The sequence below is a fragment of the Melospiza georgiana genome, chromosome Z, assembly GCF_028018845.1.
Source record: "Melospiza georgiana isolate bMelGeo1 chromosome Z, bMelGeo1.pri, whole genome shotgun sequence".
Lineage (NCBI taxonomy): Eukaryota > Metazoa > Chordata > Aves > Passeriformes > Passerellidae > Melospiza > Melospiza georgiana.
In genome coordinates, this window is record NC_080465.1 from 26,328,100 (window position 1) to 26,349,115 (window position 21,016).

The 21,016-nt window shown below is 35.0% G+C and overlaps 1 protein-coding gene across 1 annotated transcript in view; it reads left to right on the top strand.

The window, feature by feature from the left end:
* Positions 1 to 21,016, top strand: part of CNTNAP4 (contactin associated protein family member 4) — a 198,436-nt gene that overhangs the window by 131,666 nt on the left and 45,754 nt on the right. Inside the window, exons 7-11 of the mRNA XM_058043764.1 lie at positions 1,098 to 1,241; positions 3,617 to 3,878; positions 10,220 to 10,366; positions 15,664 to 15,835; positions 20,823 to 20,929. Coding sequence (XP_057899747.1) covers positions 1,098 to 1,241; positions 3,617 to 3,878; positions 10,220 to 10,366; positions 15,664 to 15,835; positions 20,823 to 20,929 — 832 coding nt within the window. The remainder of the gene's footprint in view (positions 1 to 1,097; positions 1,242 to 3,616; positions 3,879 to 10,219; positions 10,367 to 15,663; positions 15,836 to 20,822; positions 20,930 to 21,016) is intronic.

The window sequence follows — 21,016 nt, forward strand, 5'->3', positions numbered from 1 at the left end:
TTGGATAAGACAATGAATGATAGAGCAGAATGTCAGGAACCTGCAGACTTTATTGTACTCATTCCAATTTTTAAGCATTTTAGAGTTAGATGTCATGCTGTTCTGTGTCAGCATTATTCTATTTCAAAAAATATCTGCTTAGAATTTCTGAATGTAAATCATAATGTTAAAGTTTGGAGGATCACACTCATTTAAAAAAAACAAAAGCTAGAGGAAAAATAACTGGTTGGCAATTTGTTTTAAAAATTTTAAAAATTAAAAGGTTAGTAGTTTAGACTGTCCTTTTTTACAATGTTGTCTAGAATAGCTTTGAAATATGTGAGTTCAAATGTTCATTTATCCTGGAATCCTATTGCTGGTGGTGTAAAAGAGTTAAAACATATACTAGAGAAGAACTAAGGTCACAATTGTGGCAGTGCTTTTCTAAAATAATTTACTGCTTTCTAGCAGCTTTTGCCTTAGGGCAGGGATGTATTTAGACAGAATGCTATTCTTGAATCTAGTAGCTGTCAATGGGTTTTTATTTTTGTTAAATCTTCCAATCTCTTTCTGAAATAAGTAATTTTACAGCACCATACAAAGTAATTGCACAGCCTAAGCATTTTGAAAGGGAAAATGTGCCTCCTTTAGTTTGTTTTAAATCTGTCCTAGAATAATGTAATTTGATATACTCTTTTTTAATGCTATAGTAGTTATGGTGTGCACAGAGTGGAGAAGTTAGGGTCAGGTTGCTAAAGAAATTGTTGCTAATTGTATTCTCCCTTTTTACACTGTTTTGCATAGTCTCCTTGTACTTGGCCTTGTCCTTCTTCTTGGTTTCACAGCTGTAATGGACCCTGAAAACTGATTGAAGACGCAGATACATCAGAAGAAGAAAAAAATGCCAAAATGTCAGAATGATTTGCTACATACATTGGACTTGATATAGCCTATTTTTTTGTTAGCCTATTCTTTTAGCATGTAGATGTGATACAGTGAAATACACAAGGAACAGATTCATTATAGGCCAGTCTTTGACTTCTACTCTTACAGTATAGTCAACTTCTTTCCTTAGAAAATTACTTAATAGTATTATTGATTTCTCTTCTCTTTCTAAGCTCAGCTTTGGAGGGATCCCAGTGCCTGGAAAATCAGGGACATTATCACGCAGGAACTTTCATGGGTGTTTTGAAAATATTTATTATAATGGAGTGAACATTATTGACCTGGCCAGAAGGCATAAATCTCAGATCTACATTGTGGTAAGAGATTTATAGTTAAGAAAGAATAAAAAAGAGACAAAAAGATCACAACCAGTTTCAAATCCAATCAGTTAGCACATGTTTCTGGTAAAATCTATGTTAGGTAATGAAAGAAAGATAAGGTAATACCAAGTTGGGCTACTTTTCATTTTATGCTGAGTAGACTACTCCTGTTAGAAAAGGCAGGATGCATTTTATTCTTGAGATCTTTAGCTGATATTTAGCTATGTCTGATACCACAGTTGTTGTGTGCTTTCTAACTGGATGACAAAAGTCAATGAGTAACAAGATGCAGCAGAAACCATCAAATCTTTGGCTTTGTAGCAGAGAAATAAGAATATGTGTCTGACTAATAAGAACACCAGCAGTACATTTTTTAAGTTCTTTATTACTGAGGACGCTGGTTCACTTTGTCCAGACAGTTAAAATTTTGATAGATCAATTCTGTTTTTCAGTTTATATGGATCTGTTTCTGAAAACCTTTAGTTTAGGTTGGTGGGTTTAATGTATTCATTGTGACATGGCCAGAAGTCATATTTTACCTTTTCGAGAAGGTAAAAAATGTGTTCTGTGTTACAAAAGGCTTTCTAGAAATTTTACTGAGTCCTTCGCTGTTGGTTTTGTTTTTTGTTTTCCTAGTACAACAAGGGTCATCTCTGTAACATGTGTTTATTTAGTAGAAGGAAATGCAGAGGTGTCATGGAAATCAGCTCAGAATAATTAAAAATGTATTAAATGCTTTCATGATCCAAATATTTTAACTTGGATTTCTGTTCAAATTACGAAGAATCAAATTTGGTCTCCGTCATAGAAGAAGTGAATGAGAGGCATATCTTCCCATGTATAATTCACTTGAAATATTCCAAAATTATGTGAGCTTGTACTGCTGCATAGTATTCTTTCCATGATGCTTATGAATATTGGGGAATGGGCAGTTATAGTAGGCTCTGTGTGGACTAGTGGAAGGGGATCTATGAAATTATCTGTAATAGGAAGTTTCATTACTTTCATGTCAAATGTTTTAAATTGTTGTGCACTACTTTCAAAACTATTTAGGAGATATTTCATGATCTAAATAATATAAAAAGAATCTCTGTTACCACAGAATCCCTGTTAAATGGGCACTTTACTGGGGGAATCTGCAAACGGCCAGCTTTTAGCATTTAACAAGGCTTTTATAATCTGCTGAATATCTTTTCACTATGTGTCAGTTTAGCTGACTATTCATTTCTGTACAGCTGAGTTCATAAGATAAAGCTTTTACTTATTTATCTATTTTCCTTGAAGAAAATGAAAACCCATAAACTCTAATACTTTGCCACACCAGGGACTAGTGAATATTTTTCTTAAATTTATTTTAAAGCTGCTTAATGTGTGGTCAAAGTTTTATGTATGCTCAAAAGTTTAAAACCTCTTAGTGTTGAACAAAATTAAGTGCACTTTAAATTCCAAAAACATTAATCTTTAGTAATCCTTTTTCCAGAACAAATTAATTATAGTTCAAATGGTGTCAGCAAGTCATTAGATCAGAGTGTACAGTGTACTACTATCAAGCACCATAAAGTGTTAACTAACTCTGACATCTGATGCAAAAAATTCATTATTCCCTTTCTAGATTTCTTATCTGCATTACTCAGTACAAGTATAGATGCAGGTTACTCTCAGAGTTTTTCAATTAATTCAGCCTCAAGTTTACCTAAGAAACAGTTATTTCAGAAGAAGGTAAGCACAAAGCAAGTGCTAGGTGCATAAATCCAACTTATCATCTAGTCCATATAAGCCTGCTTGAAAACACATTCCCTCTTAAATTAAGAAGTATGTGTTGTGCATTTGTAAGTAGCAAAAGTTTATATGTGGAATTTTTCTATTTGTGAAAACAAATACTGGAGTTGGTGCACATCTCCAATTGCATTAATTTGGAATTTTTTTTTTCGTAAATTTAACACCATCTTAAACAATCAGTGCCAGCTCAACGTTCTTCTCTGCATCCAAGCATTTAGACCCATGGAGGTGTTTACATGCAGTCAGTGGCATGGTATTTAATTGTCACTGAAGAATTTGTCAAGTTCCTAATGCTCACTGAGGCTGAGCCAAGCTAGGAACAAAGCAGATCTTTCTAACTCCTGAAGTAGCATTAAATCAGCCTCATAATTTAGGATCTTACACCATTCCCTCAAAGGTCCTTGCCGCTCTGTGCAGGCAGATGAGTCTACTCTGATCAGACAACATTAACATTTCTCAAACTGATGATGTTCATGTTTAATTTTTAGACTAATACATCCAAGTACTATGTACCATGTTTTGAAACTCTGCAGTTTCCATGGAGAAATTCTCATGACTCTTCCTAATGCCATATTTGTTTTATTTATTTCTAGGGCAATATGTCCTTCTCATGTTTAGAGCCACAGTTGGTTCCTGTGACATTTCTGAGCTCCAGCAGTTTCCTGGCACTGCGAGGCACATCAGGGCAGGATGAAGTATTTATCAGTTTTCAGTTTCGCACTTGGAACAAGGAAGGACTTCTGTTATCCAGTAAACTGCACCAGTCTTCAGGTGGTTTCCTCTTATATCTGAGTGATGGGAGAGTCAAAATCAATCTTCATAAAACAGGAAGAGTACTGAGTGACATCGCTGCAGGTAACAGAAATGAAGAAAAAAATTACAAGACTCCTATGCATAAAAGAAAAAAAATTAAAAGTTATTTATTTGCTTTCTTGACTTATTTTTACGATTAGTTTTTGTGCAGCTGTGCTTTACTTGTGGGAATTTTACACCCAATTATTTCTAAATGCGTTTTTTTCTCACAAACATACCTATTCTTTTTTTCCCCATGAGTGAGCAGAAATTACTTGCAGTAATACAGACTGAAAAATTGAGTTCTTAGCTTAACACGTATACAGTATGTACAGCTCACGTGTATGACCTGGCAAATCTAAGCAGCTTTTTCAGTTGTGAAGTGTAAGAAATTTAGTCTCTTATTCTGTCACGCTAAGTCATTAAGATGTTTCTCACCATTTGTGCTTTCAAAAGGTATCAAGTAACAATTTTTTTATAAAGTTTTACATCACTATAAATATAATGTCTATTATTTTTTAGAGTCCTCAATTGCAGAGATATCCATTAATCTGGGGCAGTGGATGCCCAATACCAGATTGTATTTCAGAAAACCAGGGCAAGTTGGAGTGTATGATTTAAAAAAAGGGAACTTGAGGAAAATGAATACCTGAGAGCTAAAAGGTCACTTTTGTAGTTAAACACTGAATCAAGACTAGATCATCTACTTTTGGTAGTGCACTGCTAGGCATCCCTCAGGGTAAAACAGATTTTCAGAAAGCTAGTACCTAGTCTAGTCTTCTGATGAGTAATTTCACCCTTGGCAAACAAATATGTAAAGACAAAAGGATGAAGCTACTATAGTGAATACACAGTCATGTTAGAGAGCATTCAGTTGGGATTCTTAGCAGATTCCAGCTTTAACTTTCTCTCTGCCTGGCAGGAATGGGAGTAAGTCTTTCACAAAGAGCGTCCTCAGTTTTTCTGAGCACTGTTGGCAGTTGATGTGGGATCAGCAAGACTGTTGGCCCAGTCAGGAATCTCTGTCTTGGAGGAAATATGATAGCAGGACAGAAAAATGTTGTCTCCACCTTCAGAGGCTTCTTATAAAATGCTGCTATCCAGTAACGTCCCCATGTAATAATATCATCACCTTCACCTAGCAGCTTGTCATCAGTATTGTACTATTCTCTGGCATTCCATAGATTACAGCTACCTTAGAGCTTCTCATTATTTACGCAAACAAATTTAATTTTGCCCTTTACTTGTAGATTGATTATATGATGTGATATGATAGGATGAGACCTAAGACAGGAAAAAAGACAGTAGAGAATAGGTGGATACAAGGGATTACAAGGAATTTATGATATGAGGAAATTGAGGCTGAGGTTGGAGTTGTTTCTGTATGGACAAAGATGACCAGAGTCCACTAGCTGGAGCAATATATTGTAGAAGCAATGGTGAATTTGGATGCAGAAAACACATTTATGATATCCAGAACATCACTTGATCTTTAATTCATTCTGATCCATACACAAGCCTGTATTTTTCATTTTATATTCACAAAGCAGAATATTATCAGTGTAAAAGAAGCCAGGTTAGTTCCAGTTAGGTAACAAAGACCAAGTGAGAAAGCCCCAAACTAGTTATAATCAGTATAAAGACAAAATAAGAATCAACTGTCTAAATTTTTCTCAAAACTTATTAGGCAGTATAATGCGAAGGGAGCAAAGCAGAATGAAAGAGGACAGAGAAACAGCCATAGGATTTGAACATGAGGTCTCCTTAATCTTTGTTCCATGCCCCTGTTTCTTTGATTGATTCCTTACTTCAAATTCTCTTAATAAATGAAAATTCCTTCCCTTTCTTGAGGGGGAAGGGAAGGGAAGTTTCAGGGAAGGGAAGTTTCAGGGAAGTTTCAGGGAAGTTTCAGGGAAGGGAAGTTTCAGGGAAGGGAAGTTTCAGGGAAGTTTCAGGGAAGTTTCAGGGAAGGGAAGTTTCAGGGAAGGGAAGTTTCAGGGAAGTTTCAGGGAAGTTTCAGGGAAGGGAAGTTTCAGGGAAGGGAAGTTTCAGGGAAGTTTCAGGGAAGGGAAGGGGAGGGGAGGGGAGGGGAGGGGAGGGGAGGGGAGGGGAGGGGAGGGGAGGGGAGGGGAGGGGAGGGGAGGGGAGGGGAGGGGAGGGGAGGGGAGGGGAGGGGAGGGGAGGGGAGGGGAGGGGAAAGAAAGAGGCAAAGAACCTGTGAAGTTCATTATGTTTCTACAGGTGTATGATTACGAGTAAAATTTTGAACCATTGATTATTTTAACTCAGGAAAAGACTAAAAGCTTCTAATGACCACAGATAATGTTGAAATTTGCGTAAATACTTTGATCCTGTTCCTGTGGGTTATAATAGGTATGGCCCTGGTATTTTTTATTTTCTAAAATAACTAATGCACAAAGAGTACCACTTTAAGGACAAGAGATTTCCCTAGGGTTACCATTTGAAAATGTCAATTTCTTAGTAAGAATGTCAGTGGTATATAGTTAGCAGTGATGAATTTGGTTTTTAGGAGCTATTTCACTTGCTGTTCAATTATGTGATGTATGTTAAAGAAACTGTTGCCATGCACTGTCATCTTAACAGACTGGCTGATGTTGGTGGCACTTTAACAGCAGTAGGTAGACTTGCACGTGGGGCAGTTTATTCAATTTCAAAGCTGCAATACAATACATAAAATATTAGTGTTAGCATCCCAAAATAAATTGTGACATTCTATGCTGAAACAGAATTTAATGTTCTCATGCTAGGTTAAGCTTCCCATTCATAAAGTCTAAAAGGAGTAATTGTGTTTGTCTTTTTGAAGGCAAAAGCTACAGCAAAATCATCTTATCCTCTTCTGAGAGGAAATTTATCTAACAAAACCATATGGGAAGCTTTTCCTTGAGTTTTTGAAGTGTTTTGTGTAGCAATCATTGAAGCAATTTAAGTCTGCATTTGGAGGTTGAGTAATTAAATTATGGATGGTTGGACAGATTTGCTCCCCCACACGTAGGGACTTATGACCTTACACACACACACACACACACACATGATATTTGATAATTAAATCTCAGCATATTTCTTTGTGCACAAGTCTTAAATTAATTATCCCGTGTTTTTTAAGAATTTCTTTAACCATATAAAACCGAGGAGAATGGCATATCATTTCCTAACTAATTAAGTTATAGTAAGTTCTATCTTTATTTTGCAGAATGACTGCTTAATGTCTTTAATTGGTAGCCTCTTTTGCAAGTGGTACATCAAATATTCACAAAGAAATAACATAGGTTTAAAAAAAAACCAGAAATCAACACAAAGTTAACTTGTTTTGAATTATGAGACCAAATTGAATTACAATATTTGTAAAAGTTGGACCCTGTTACTCAGTTTGTTCTGTGACCCTCCATTTCTATGAAGCTTTTAATTTCCATGCGGCTTTTAGTTAAGTGATGTTAATAATAATAATGGAATTTCATTGTTATACTTAGACTAATCTATAAATTACTTCCTCTAAACTTTTTTTTTGTTTCTCATTGATGTCCTAATAATTTATATACACTGCATTTTATACATGTGTTCCTGAGGTTTGGTATCATTGTTCTGCAAGACATCCCATAGACCCAATTTTAAAACTTAGATTTAAAGTGCTAGAACTAATGAAAATAAATGGACATCTTGTTTAACAGCTACGTTATTATGTACTGAAAAAATCAATTGCTTTGTTTTTCCTGTTTGTTTCTGGTTAAGCATTTTTTTAACTCATAGTAGAGCAGCAGACAGTATAAGTTTCAGATGGAATGTAGATGTTGGTACTCCACTGGCCTCTTCCACTTGGATGTTTTACCACTCAGTGGCTCCACAGAAGCAAACATGAATTTAGTCAAAGTTCTCAAGTCAAGGGCTAAAATGAACAGTTTTCTTCAGAGTGTCTTGTGCTCCCACAATAGCATTCCTTAGTTCTCAGACTTAATAAAAGGGATTTCTAGGAAGTCTTAACTTCAGCTGTATGAACATTGGTGAATATCTCTAACCATGCGGACCATTAAGAAGGGGAGATAAAATACCCATTCCAAAATTATATAGTAGGTCAGCAAGGTGAATTGCAATCAACAAACCAAACAGTGTAAAATTCATATTATTAATTTTCCAGTAACCAAAATTTCTGGTGGTCTAAAATACCATTCTTTATATGTTAGGACAGTCTCTTACCTATCTTCACTGTCAAATATTACAAGATTGGGAATATGGTTTATCCACCAGAACAAGAGGCTACTGAAGGAGGATACACAACTAAGAATGGAAAGCATTTATCCTTCTAACAATTAAAATAAAGTGGCAGAGTTTATTGCTAAATTTAATATATTCAGTAATGACATGAGTAGCGAGATCAAGTGTATCCTCAGCAAGTTTGCTGATGGCACAAACCTGAGTGGTGCAGTTGATTCGCTCAAAGGAAGGAATGCAACCCTTGGTAAATTTGAAGATGGATGATGCTTGATAGACTTGAAGAATGGACCCATGTGAAGCTCATGAAGCTCAGCAAAGCCAAATGAGAGTTCCTGCACCTGGGTTTGAGTGCTCCCCAGTATCAGTATAGGCTGGGGGAGGAAGGGTTTAAGGGTGAGCTTGCCAAGAACTTGGAGGTGCTGGTAGATGAGACCCCCACCTCAAGAACTCCTTCAAGCTCTAGGGTCCCCAGCACAAGAAAAACATGGTCCTGCTAGAAGGAGACTGGAGGAATGCCATGAAAATTATCAGAGGGCTGGAGCCCTCTGATGAAGACAGGCTGAGAGAGTCGGTATTGTTCAGCCTGGAAAAAAAATAAATTAGGGAGACCTTTTTGTGACCTTTTCATACTTAAGGCCTATAATGGCGATTTTTATTCCTTTTTTCCTCCCAGGATCTGTAGTGGCAGAACAAGAGGTGACAAGTTTAAAGTGAAACAGGTTATATTTACATGTTCCACTCCTGGAAATGATCAAGGTTATGTTGTATGGGGGTTTTGGCAATGTGATCCAGTAAAAAAAGTCCCTGCAAAGAGGGGCATAGATTGAACTGGTTTTTAAAGGCCATTTGCAGCCCAAAATGTTATCTGATTCTAAGATTTTTTAATTTCTAAAGGAAGAGATAAAGTATTAAAGAGTTGTGACTGAGGAAAATTTCAATCACTTGAAGTACTCATGAGAGGCTGGGGCTAAAGCAAAATGTTTAGGATTTCTTGTTACGTGTTCCTTGATAAATACGCTTATTAAAGTAAGGAAAAAAGGTATATAGGACTAATATTATCTTAAATATATCGGAGATGTTATCTAGGTGATAGTTCATCTAAGTTTGCAATGTCCTTCTAGGGTTTATCTCTTCATTTTATTATGATCTTGTATTTAAATTATGGTAATCAACAATCTGTGGATCCTAATTATGCTATAATTTAGCTTTTTGAACCTTTTCATCTTTCTCTTTTTATTTCTTTCTGTTTGAATGAATCTCTTAACTCATGGACTGCTACTGCAACATATACAGCATGTTCTAGAGAGGACTACATAAATACATGAAGTTTCAAGAGGGAAATCACAGATCACAAATCATAGACACTCTGCAGTCAGAAAATGCTTTGCTTAATTTAGAGGTTGTATTCTTTATTCTTCACTGAAAGAAGTACCTCTGCTCTGAGGAATACTCAAGAACAGGATTGACTTAGGCACTTGTTAAAGATAATAACATGGTTACAAGCTACCCTGAGTAGAATTTATTTATGTGTACATAAGTGCTTTCCAGAGTCAAGGCTATAGGTTTATTGCTTTGTGGCACCTTACACCTACACAGCCAGGAGTAATGTAAGTTTGTGGTCATGGCTTAACTCTCAGAATATTTTCCCACACATGTCCAATAAAAGAATCAGCTGAAAGCAAAATTGTCTTGTGACATTGACATGATTATTACTGAAGCTTTTAGCATCTGAAGTATTTTACTATTTTGCCATATTGTAATATAATGACCACTTTGTAACAGTGCAATAAAAATATGTATTATGTGTAAAATACTGTATCCACTATCACAATGATGTTTTAATGATAGCCTCCTTGGATTGGGAGGATACTCCTCGCAGTCGTTACATTAAATGAATATATTACAGATAATTCGGCTACAACAATAGTACTATAACACTAAGACTTATTCAGTGAAATAGCTTTATTTTTTATCTACCAAATGTGAAGCAAGGTTCTGTCTTCACAAAAGATGCTTATGCTTATTAAGTTCTTTTTCATTTTACTATCACTTGGAGATTTTATGTGGGCTATGATTGCTCTCTCTTGGTTCTTTCTCCTTTCAATTCTAAAACATTTAGATAGTATAATAATAGGTGAAAGTTCATACTAAATTTTGGGGGTTTATTTTTCTTTCAGGTGCTGGATTAAATAATGGCCAGTGGCATTCTGTATCCCTCTCTGTCAAAAGGAATCGGATCAGTGTAAGAGTGGACAATGATGTGACCTCGTCTGCTCATGCTTTCACACCTCTGCAGATTTATTCAGATGTTTTCTACTTTGGAGGTAAAATATCGTTGTTTGTTTATCAAAGCTATATCCAACAGTTACACATCAATTTTTACTGACAAACCTAATCAAATGAAAATAGTTATTTAGCTTGCTTCAAGTCTTTTTGCGTAGCTTGGTTCTGGCACTGTTCTGATATTTTCAGTTTTCATTAAATTTTACCATATTGGGTAGAATAAATCACTACCTTAAATTTTTGGTCACTTTTTAGATAACTTGTATTGTGTTCTGATAATTGAATATAGTCTGGCTGGCAATCAGAGAGACACACAAAGGTTTCTCTTTCTGCAGACTTCTTGTTTTCCAAATGAATATTTTAGGGAGTCTTCCACTGGAATGACTTCAAGTTTTCACCTTAAGTAAATGCTTATGTTGTAAATGCCCTCTTTGTACATAGACTTTTTAGTTTGTTTTTTTTTTTTTTTTTAACGCAATGATATAACTTTTCTACGTTTGATAAATATAATTTGTGCCTAAAAACTTATATGTACATATGTCTTCATTTTTCTAGGAATATCAACAGTCATGTGTCATCAAGGGATTATGTCATTAATGACATGTATTGTTATTGATAGAGTGGAGCAGATTGTTCTGTTATTCATATAATTCTTTTGGAAATGGGCTGCATAGTAGCAATGATAAACATTACCTGAGTTCATTGGTTGTTTGCCTAGTGCTTCCTCTCTTTTAAACATTAATGGTTAAATTGTTAAATTATTAATTATTTAATAATAATGATGAAATTTCTGTGAAAACTGAGAAGGTTATCTACAAAACACTAAATAAGTATGGACCCAGTCATTGTCCACAGATCACTTCCCTTGAAACAACGGCTTTTAAATAAATTTCATGTTCACAGATATGCACTTAGTACAGTAACTGCTACCTGAGCATTCACATGAATTTTCATGTCTGGCATCTACCATGTAATATTAAAAATACCCCTTGACTTGGCTAGTAGTCAGCAAAAGCAGAGAAAGATGCAAAATACTACTCTTGAGTAACCCTTCTATGTTCGTTCAGGTTCCCAGATCTCTGATGAGGTGATTTTCACCATTGCAGGGTTGATGGCACAAATGAACAGTTCAGAAGGGATGTGGGGATCTACAAAAAGAAGCATATTCAATTAAGTTGTAGAAGGACACTTCTATTCATGTTTTGCAGTGTGGAGAGGACAAATTAATTCCATACTGGAAGTAGCAACTGCATATCCGTCCCTCACATTCTCTGACCTCAGCCTTATCACTGAAATCTGCAGCTCATGCATCTCATACAAAGTTAGGGAATTCTAGAAGTGGTTTTCTGAGTTTAGAAAATTCTTTATTAAATTTTTATGTTATATGCCACTGTCAAAATCCAGACAATGCGTTTTTACTTTCTTTCCAAGTTTATATGAATATTTACCATGTTTGTGCTGTTTGTTAAAATATGAGTATCAGCCTTTCAGGGGAGATGTCCTGGGGACATGGTGATTTGTTTACTTGTTTTAATGAATACAAATTATGCAGGAAATGTGTGTGTTTAACTAGGAAAATGTGTAATAAACATGAAAATATCTTAGTGGTATGTCATCACTATTTCTAGTCATGCCATCATCAAAGATCTCTAATCTCTCTCAGTTCTTGTAATAAAAACTCACCACAACTAGAAGAGAAAATGAGATCATTGAATTTTGCAATAAGTAAATAATATAAATTTAATGATTAAAGGATTTTATCTTCAATATTCAGTCAACAATTGTAAGGAAACACAATTTAATTAATGTTAATGGTATTTGTCTCTTCTCTAACAGAAGACAATTTTTGAAAAAGAGACACCAAGAAAAATATCTGACACACGATTTTGTAAGATAGCTATGCCAAAAATTTGTAAACTTTTCCTACTTTCTCTGGCCTTTATTTATTTGTTTGTTTGTTTATCTACTATTTATTTATTTAAGCTCTACTGGAAGTATTTAATTCTCAAATGAGCATTATATTTTTCACCAGAAATGACAGAATTTATGTTACCATTCAACTGTAGAATGCTGTAAGGCATGTGGTTAAACTTGTAATTAATTTGTTTGGTACTGAAAACTTCCTGTGCTCTTATTTTTACTTTTGCAAGTTTGCATATTTGTTGTTCTTAAAGCAACACACCAAGTAGATGAAAAACATTTGCCTTTAGAAACATGATAACAACTTTGAACAGTTTGGCTCCTGAGCGGATTTATGAACACTTCAAGTCTATCAACTTGTAAAATTTCAGTTTTAATACTTTTTCTAATCTAAATTTCTCAAAAATATATCTATACTATTTATGTTTTTGCACACTTATTTGAATATATTTAGTAGTTTCCACTATCATTTTGCTTTCCTGTATCATAAGCCTCTTCAATGTCTTTACTGGACTTCAGAAGTACTCATTAGCTCTGTGGAACAGAAAAGTGTCTTAAAACTCATTGCTTTCTATTTCCTAGAATAAGAAGGTCTTCAAATGCTGTGAACCAGAATGCAGTATTGTTTGACTAAGATCAAGGGATGACCCTTGTACGTCATTGCAGAAACAACATTACCCTGTGGAAGAAAGTCAAATAAAGCATTGCAGTGTAGTGTTTACCTGCCACTGGGAAAAACTGCTCAATGTACATGTTTTAAATCAAATCAGGATTAAAGCAATTTATTTATTTTTACAAATGTTTACTTATTTGGCAATCAGTGAACAAGGCATTTCAGGACCAGTAAGATGATAGATAAACCACAATATTAAATTCTTACAGAGTGTATACATCCAGATGGTATGTAGTCTAAGCCTCAGTTCTAATCAAGTCTTAGATCAAGATGTACTGGGATATGACCACTCAAGCCATTTACATTTGCAAAGTTGGAAATCTTAAAACTTCTTGGGGCAAATTGTTCTGATATGGACCACTGTCAACATAAAAACACTTGTTGCTTGTGTCTTATGCCTTATGATCCAAATATGCAAGTTTATAGTTTTGTCCTTTGCCTCCTATCCCATCACCATGTACTGCTGGAAGTAGTCCTGCTCTATATTCTCTGTGCCATCTTACTTTCTCTTCTTAAGACTGAGCAGGCCCAGATCTCTCAGCCTCTCCTTATAACTGCATTCAGCTTCCAGCCATCTTGGAGGCCTCCCCTGGCCTCACTCTGGGACACTGATGTCCTTCCTCCCCTGTACTGAGGAGCCCAGAGCTACAGCACTCTCGATACGGCCTCACAAGTGCCGTGTAGCAGGAAGAACCACTTCCCAAGACTTGCTGACTATGCTCTTGGTAATACATACCAGAATGGCATTGGCCTTCTGTGCTGCAAGAGCACTTCCCCAGATCATATTCCACTTGATGGTCACTAGGATTTCAGGCCTCTCTCTGGACAGTTATCCTCCAATTTGGATTGTTGCGTGGACTTGCTTCATGTCAGATTAAAAATCTTGATCTTGTTCTTAATGGATTTCATGGCAATCCTGTCCAGGTCCCTTAGAGTTTCAGCCCTGTTCTCCGACATTTTGTCCCTGCCTCAGGTTTGGTATCAGTTGCATGCTTGCTGAAAGCACATGCTGCCTCATCATCCAGGTCATTAATCAAGACATTGTAGATGTCACTACTGATCTCTAAAGAATCTTCTGCTCCCTGATCATCAGCTGGACTTCGCAGCATCACCTGCCTGCTTATCCCACCCATATATATTGTGAATCTGGTGATAGGGACACTATAGAAAGCTGTCAAGTTTTTGCTAAAGTCATGATATGCAATGCTCAGTGCTCTCCCTTTATCTATACTGTTCATCACTTCAGCAAAGAAAATAAAGACCTCAGTCAGGCATAATTTAACCTTGAAGCTAAAGTTAGCCAGTTAACTTCCTGTCCTTTGCATGTTTAGAAATGGCTTTAAGAGGTTTTGCTCTGTGAATTTGCCAGGCACTGCAATAAGACTAACAGCCCTCTAGTTTTTTGAAGATGGGTGGAACTTTTCTTGTTCAGCATATTGCCAAGACCCTTTGAGGACTAAGATGTTAATGGATTCACAATGACAATGGCAATTGTTCAAATGGCATTGACCAGCTCCTGCAGCATCCTCAGGTACACCTTGTTCCTTTGCTGTGTTCCTTTACCACGGATACTCCATTCATTTTTTCATGCTCTGCTAGGTTATGGGAATCCTAAGGATCAGTTTTACTTCTTCCTTTCCAGTAAAAGGAAACAATTCTTCTCTAGACCCTTGTTGTTAAGTCCCCTGCCCCATGAGGTATATGTATAATATCCATAATCTCATTAGCCTTCGTTTTCTTACTGTTGAACCTCCTAAAATTTTTTTTGTTGTATTTCATCATCTTTGGCAAGTTTTATCCCCTCTTGGTTTCCTAAGTGCATTCCTAGACACGCAGGTTATGTCTTTGTATTCCCCTATATGTTGCATGTCCCTGCTACCACATTTTGTGTCCTTTCTTTTTGTGTTTGCACTCACTCAAGAACTCACTCAGGAGTGTTTATGTTTGCAGGCCTTATGCCACACTTGATTAACTATTTTGATACTGCTATGGACTTCTCTTTTGCTCTGAAGACCTTTTTTGTTGAAATCTATCCAGCCCTTTTGGTCTCCAAGGCAATTTTTAATGGTATCCTCAAAACAGATCCTGAACAGAAAAAATTTGGCTCTTCTGAGGTCAGGGGTTATAATTCTGGAGTTTATTTCTCTTCCTCTTCTCTGTGGCTCATAAACTCCACAGCTTCACCTTCATGTTTGCTGCAACCAAGCCTGTCCTTCACCTTTACATTTTCAATCATCTCTTCCTTGTCCATGAGTGGCAGGTTCAGTGGCAGGAGCATCTCTCCTATTTGAGTTATGGATGGTCTGCAACAAGAAGATTCAGTACTTTACAAAATATTCTTAACAGCTGACAGAGTAAAGTGACTTTAGTTAGTAACTGGTTTGGGGTTTTTTTTCTTATTTCACTTCAGTTGTGACTTAAAACTTTTTCTAATCATGTGACTGTGTTGTAACCTAACATTCTGTTCATATCTTGATTCTACTCATTGCTTTGGAGCTTTTGTTTCGGTTATCCTTTAACGAAATTTTTAGTGATATTTTGCATATGCTTTCAAAACAGTAAGACTGCAGAGAAGTATTTTTCAGTCATACAACCATGGCTTAATCAGAAGAGCTTCTGGCTAAAGTCCCTCAGTCACAAAGTTTAAAATTTGTAGAGGTTATAAAAGTTCAATTTACTTTCGGAGTATATAAAGTTTTTCAATAAAATATTTCTTTTCAGTGCCAGTTTTTATTCTTTTTTCAGGCTGTCCAAGCAGTGGAAACATTTCTGAATGTAATACCTCATTTGGTGGTTTTCAAGGATGCATGCGACATATTTCTATTGGTAACAAAGCAGTGGATATCATCTCTATTCAGCAGAACGGTTTTGGCAATTTCAGTGATCTTCAGATAGATTTATGTGGCATTACAGACAGGTGAGGAAATAATGTTTACTCATTAATTTATTTATGCCTGTGTTTTGTTTCTAATAGTGATTTGATGACAAAGAACAGAACACTGTTACAAAATAATATGCTGTTTCTTTTGTAAGACTTTAGAAATGCAGAATATGTAGCATATAGCAAATAGACTTCCTTTTACTGCAAATAAAATTAAATTTGAATAAAATTATTTTATGTTTCTGACAAATTTAAGTATTTTGCTTTCTTCTCAAATGAGCTGCAGACACAAATCCCCTACTGCAACCTGTAGTCCCATCCACCTTTTAATATACTATGTTTTTTACAAGTTACTGCTGTTTCCTATCTTCTACCTCTCCAGAAACACAGTATATAATATCCATCACAGTGAGTGAACAATTGTCTTTTAGACCACGGTCAGAACTAATCTCATAACCTGCAATTAGCATCTATCTAAAAGAATGGCTAGTTGAAGTGTCCCTCCCCAAAGGAAAGTCCCTCCCCAAAGAGGGATACATTCCCAGTAATGGAAATGCTTGAAGGACATTGCTGGACTTCAGTGTAGTGAAAGCAGAGCGGGTTGCAGAACAACACAAGCTACTGAGAAGGGAGCAAGTGAGCAAACAAACAGTCAAAGAAGGAGAAGTTTTATTTTGTAGACTCCAGAGAATGCAGTCACAGACAGATACGCTGTTCTTAATCCCAAAGTGTTTTTCTTGGATGCAGCTGAAAGGCTGTAATGAAAGGACACAGCAGACAGAAATAATGTACTTTTGAATAATTCTCCCTCACTTTCTATATTTCTAGTCCTCATAAGGTGTCTTCTAGTTTCAAAAACTCTGTCTGTTGAATTATAAGACTTTTCAAAAGTTGTATCTTTTTCGGAAAATGCTGTAGGCAGAGATCTGCTTTAAGACAATAGCCAGTTTCAGGATCAGTCACACAACCTTACTTCTGTGACCTGCAATCCCTTCCTAGAGATAACACGGTGTACAGATATCCATGTTCTTATTTTGGAAACAGTCACTACTCCTTGTAGATGAAAGATGGAAAAAATACTAGCTATTTACCTAATTCTTCTTAAAATTTTAAGGAGAGAAAAGTCCAACATGAGGATAAAATTTCTCAAGATCAGTGATACAAAAGGAAAATAACATCTTTATGGGAGATTCTTGGTTGGTTGGTTTTGTTTTCTCTAATATTTTCAGATCTTAATTTATGTCTCTTCTTCTATCTTGACCGTTGTACCTTTCTTGCATTGGCTCTCAATCTAAGCAAACATTTAGTTTTCAGTTCCTATCATGCGAAGCATATGTCTTCCTGATTTATCAAAATGGAAGTTTAATCTACTCATTTTTATATTTTGTTACCCTCATTGTATTTTTTTTTTTTCAAAATAGACTACTTTTAAAAATCCTGTCTGATCTTGTGCTGTCTTGCTTCTGGGACTATTTCTTTCTCGTTGCTTTGCACAGTCTCATTTAATTCAATATCTGCTGCTTGTAGTTTGGAACAAACTTCATGTTTCTCTTTATCAAATTAATTCTGCATCTCACCATAAATCCCAGGTGGTAAAGCACATATATTTGGCAAAATTAAAACTGCTTACATGTTTTAAACAATATTTAATAGGTAGCTTGTATGATCTTGCGCATCATATTGTTTGAGAAAAAATGCTTTATTCCTACCATGATTTATAAATGTCTTTGAATGCCCTAAGCTAATGAGCATTTTGTGTTCCCAGTAGTAAATATCTCCCTAAAGGTGAGCACAAACAAATCCCTTCTTTGTCTTGGAGTCTTTATTCGAGTCTTTAGATCTTCAGTTCCAAATCATGAACCATGGCCCAAATTCTGGAGTTATTGACAGCTTTTTGTAATAGAAGTGATTGACACCTAATGGAGTCCTTTTGTATTAGTTTTACGTATTTGAAGTGCATGAAAACAAATAATATTTACTCTTTGCATAGCAAACTGGATTTATATGCAATGGTAAATAAACTGAAAACCATTCTATTTAATCCGTTCTTTACCTCACATATACACATTTAGTATATGAAGAGTGTTTTTTATGAGATTTACAATCTTCATGGAGAGATGTTTAGTTAATAATTAATTTTTCTGAATATAAATTATTAACTTTTTTATCCATTTTATACAAACAAATGCTGTACCATTTTCCTATTTTCAGTTTTCTCAGTTTGATAAACTTTCTCATTCCTTATCCTACTCTTCAATTGTTATGACTGTTTGCAGTCATCAGTCTTTCCATGATCCCTCATTTAGCCATTTCATTTCAGGACATCCTTATATTGTTCTATTGCTCATACATCTCTTATGTGTGCAAACAATTCTCTTCATATATTTGTCCTTACTATCTTTTCTCTCAGCTCCTTTATCAATATATATTGGTTTAATAACTCCTAATTAGCTATAAACCATTCACAAAATCACTTTAAAGGACACAGTGTCATTTAAATGCCTTGCAATGTTAGCATATTTAGTCTCTGAGGAGAGAGTACCAGATGCGTCTGTCCTAATTATATTGAGCCCTACGCAGAAACATTTCCTACCAGGAGCTCTTGCCTTTTTGTCCTGCCAGCAGCATACAAAAAAAATGATTGAACGGGTTTATATCTTTAAAAAGAAAAAGCCAAAAATAAAAATTATGATCACTGCACAGTTCTGAAATAGTTTTTTTTCACTTTTTTGTTTGAATAAGCTGAAAAATGAAGAAATAATGGGCATAAAAAATGCAGCAGTTATTTACTTTTTAAAAAGGATATTTTAGCCATAATTTAGAACCAGGATAAAGAAATCGTATACAGAAAAAAAATATATCTAGTTAAAACTGACATACAAAGTTCTTATCTTTCCCTTTCTTTAGCACAGCTATATTCATATTTTGGATCAATATTCTCCTCTCAATATTAGTTTATAGTTATTAATAGGCTGCTGCCTTCGTTTAAAATATTATATAATTTTCAGAAGCCATGCACTTAAAAGCATATTATCAAGAAATATGTGGTAAATGTTTCATTAGCTGTTGCTTTTCTGGTTTTAGCAGACATAAAAATTATTTTTTATAGATTGAGTATTAGAAATACTGTTTCAAATATGAGAGTTTTTTGAGAAAATTACCTTGTTCAAAGAAAGCTGTGTCCTAAATCTTGCTTTGGGGTAGGGTTGCAGCATATAATATAATTTACATTTACTTTGATGTAGCTAGTGGCTACTTTCTATTATACATTCTGAAGCAGACGAAAAAACTTAATGTTAAAAGATTTAAATTTATTGTTTTAGGATTTAAATTATACTTTTAACTTGTTTGCACTTTTATTAAGGTTGGTTCAAACATTATCAATTTCTTCAAAGCTTTTCATCTTGTGAAAAATATTAGGAAGATTAATTAGTAGGGACAGGGAGTTAATACAAGTAAAGGCCATATAAAACACAATTTTTAGATAATGTCTTTATCAAAAAGGCGTAGGACACAAAATGTGACTGAAATAAAAGCTGACCAGCTGGCAGTGAATGCACTGAAGGTCTTGAATGGCAGTTTTGCTAGAGATTTGTGTTTATAATAACTGATGATTAGAAAGAGAAATAGAGTATTTACCTAAGAAACATTAGTATGTATATTTATGTAATTCTGTCAAACAAAGTAATTAAAATAATTGTAAGCCTGATGCCTAAATTTTATCTTTAGGCTCCAAAACATAATTCAATGAGACACATATCATCTGTTGACTAGTCTTAGGAACACATTTTTTGAGTGAGAGGATAGATACAAGATGAACTGCCAAAAATGTCACAGATTGCCTTGAAAATAGATGACATCTATCAGTTTACTTACTTTACCTATACTTCACCTGCTACTTCTTTTTTAATTCCCTTCTGTGAAAACCACTTATCCTTGTTTATAAACATGAAAGAAAGATAAAGTTCTTTGAGTGCCATGAGCAGTGAATGTGCAAAGACCCTGAATTATTCATAAGGCAGATGTGTGAAATGCTGGACTTTCTGCAATCCTAATTTAATATTCTCTTAATATTTCTTGGATGAATTAAAAGGTATTTTAAGATCCTGTGAATGTTAGTGGGCATGTTGGTTTTGTTCATTTTTTTTTTCCTGTGGCTAATGTCAACAGTAATTTTACACTTTCTGTACTGTATCATGCACATAAACTCAGTGCAGTTAGAATGTTAACTAATTTCTAAGGTGAAAAGCTAGTTAATAATTGGTAAAAAGCTAGTTGATAATTAGTTGAAGTGTGCCAATCTATTTCAATGTATTTTCAGCTGCATTTATAAAAAAAGATGATTCCTTTTTTTTTCATGTAACAGTTATTTTATACTTTAGTACAGTGCTGCAGTCTTAAACACTAAGAAATTACAGGTAAATTATTTTTTCAGTCAACCATTGTATAGTTAGAAGAAAGTAATCAGAACTTTTCAGGATCTTAGTCATATTACCAGAGTGGAAATGGCTTTACAAGTACTTAGTTATGTTGGAACCAACATACTGAACTCTTTCTAGGATAGAAGGTAAACAGGATTTTGGAATAAGAAACCGATGTCTAGTGCTGTGGTAAGATGAATTTGTTAGGTGAAACAGAAGGAAGTCTGCTGTAATGTTGCTTTGTTTATGATACATGTTGTTGAAGAAATCCCGGTCATTGTAAAACTTGCCATTGAATTATCAGCACATGAATCTTTATTAGTCTGTATTGAATTGTGACCAGTTGAACGCTAATAACAATTCTCTATCTTATGCCTTATTTCTGTTCTCATAGGCTTGTTACATAATTAAGATATTTTATAAGTAAAAGGAATGCCAAGGAAGAAATTATCTTAATTTTCTTTTACTTACATTGGCATCCTTACCAATGACATTGATGACTTCCTTCACATTATACTTTTCCAGGATTTTGCCTTTTTTGCTAAGTACAATAGTAAGTGAGGAGAAAAAAGAGTGAAAATGCGCATTGTTTTTTGTTTTAGGTGTTTGCCTAATTACTGTGAACATGGTGGTGAGTGCTCACAGTCCTGGAACAGTTTCCACTGTAACTGTGCCAATACTGGTTACAAGGGAGCTACTTGTCACTATCGTAAGTATAAGGTGTTTTCTGATTTCTGATTATGCTTTTTTTTCTGATTTAATTTCTTCACCACAAAACAAAACAGAAAGACAAAGC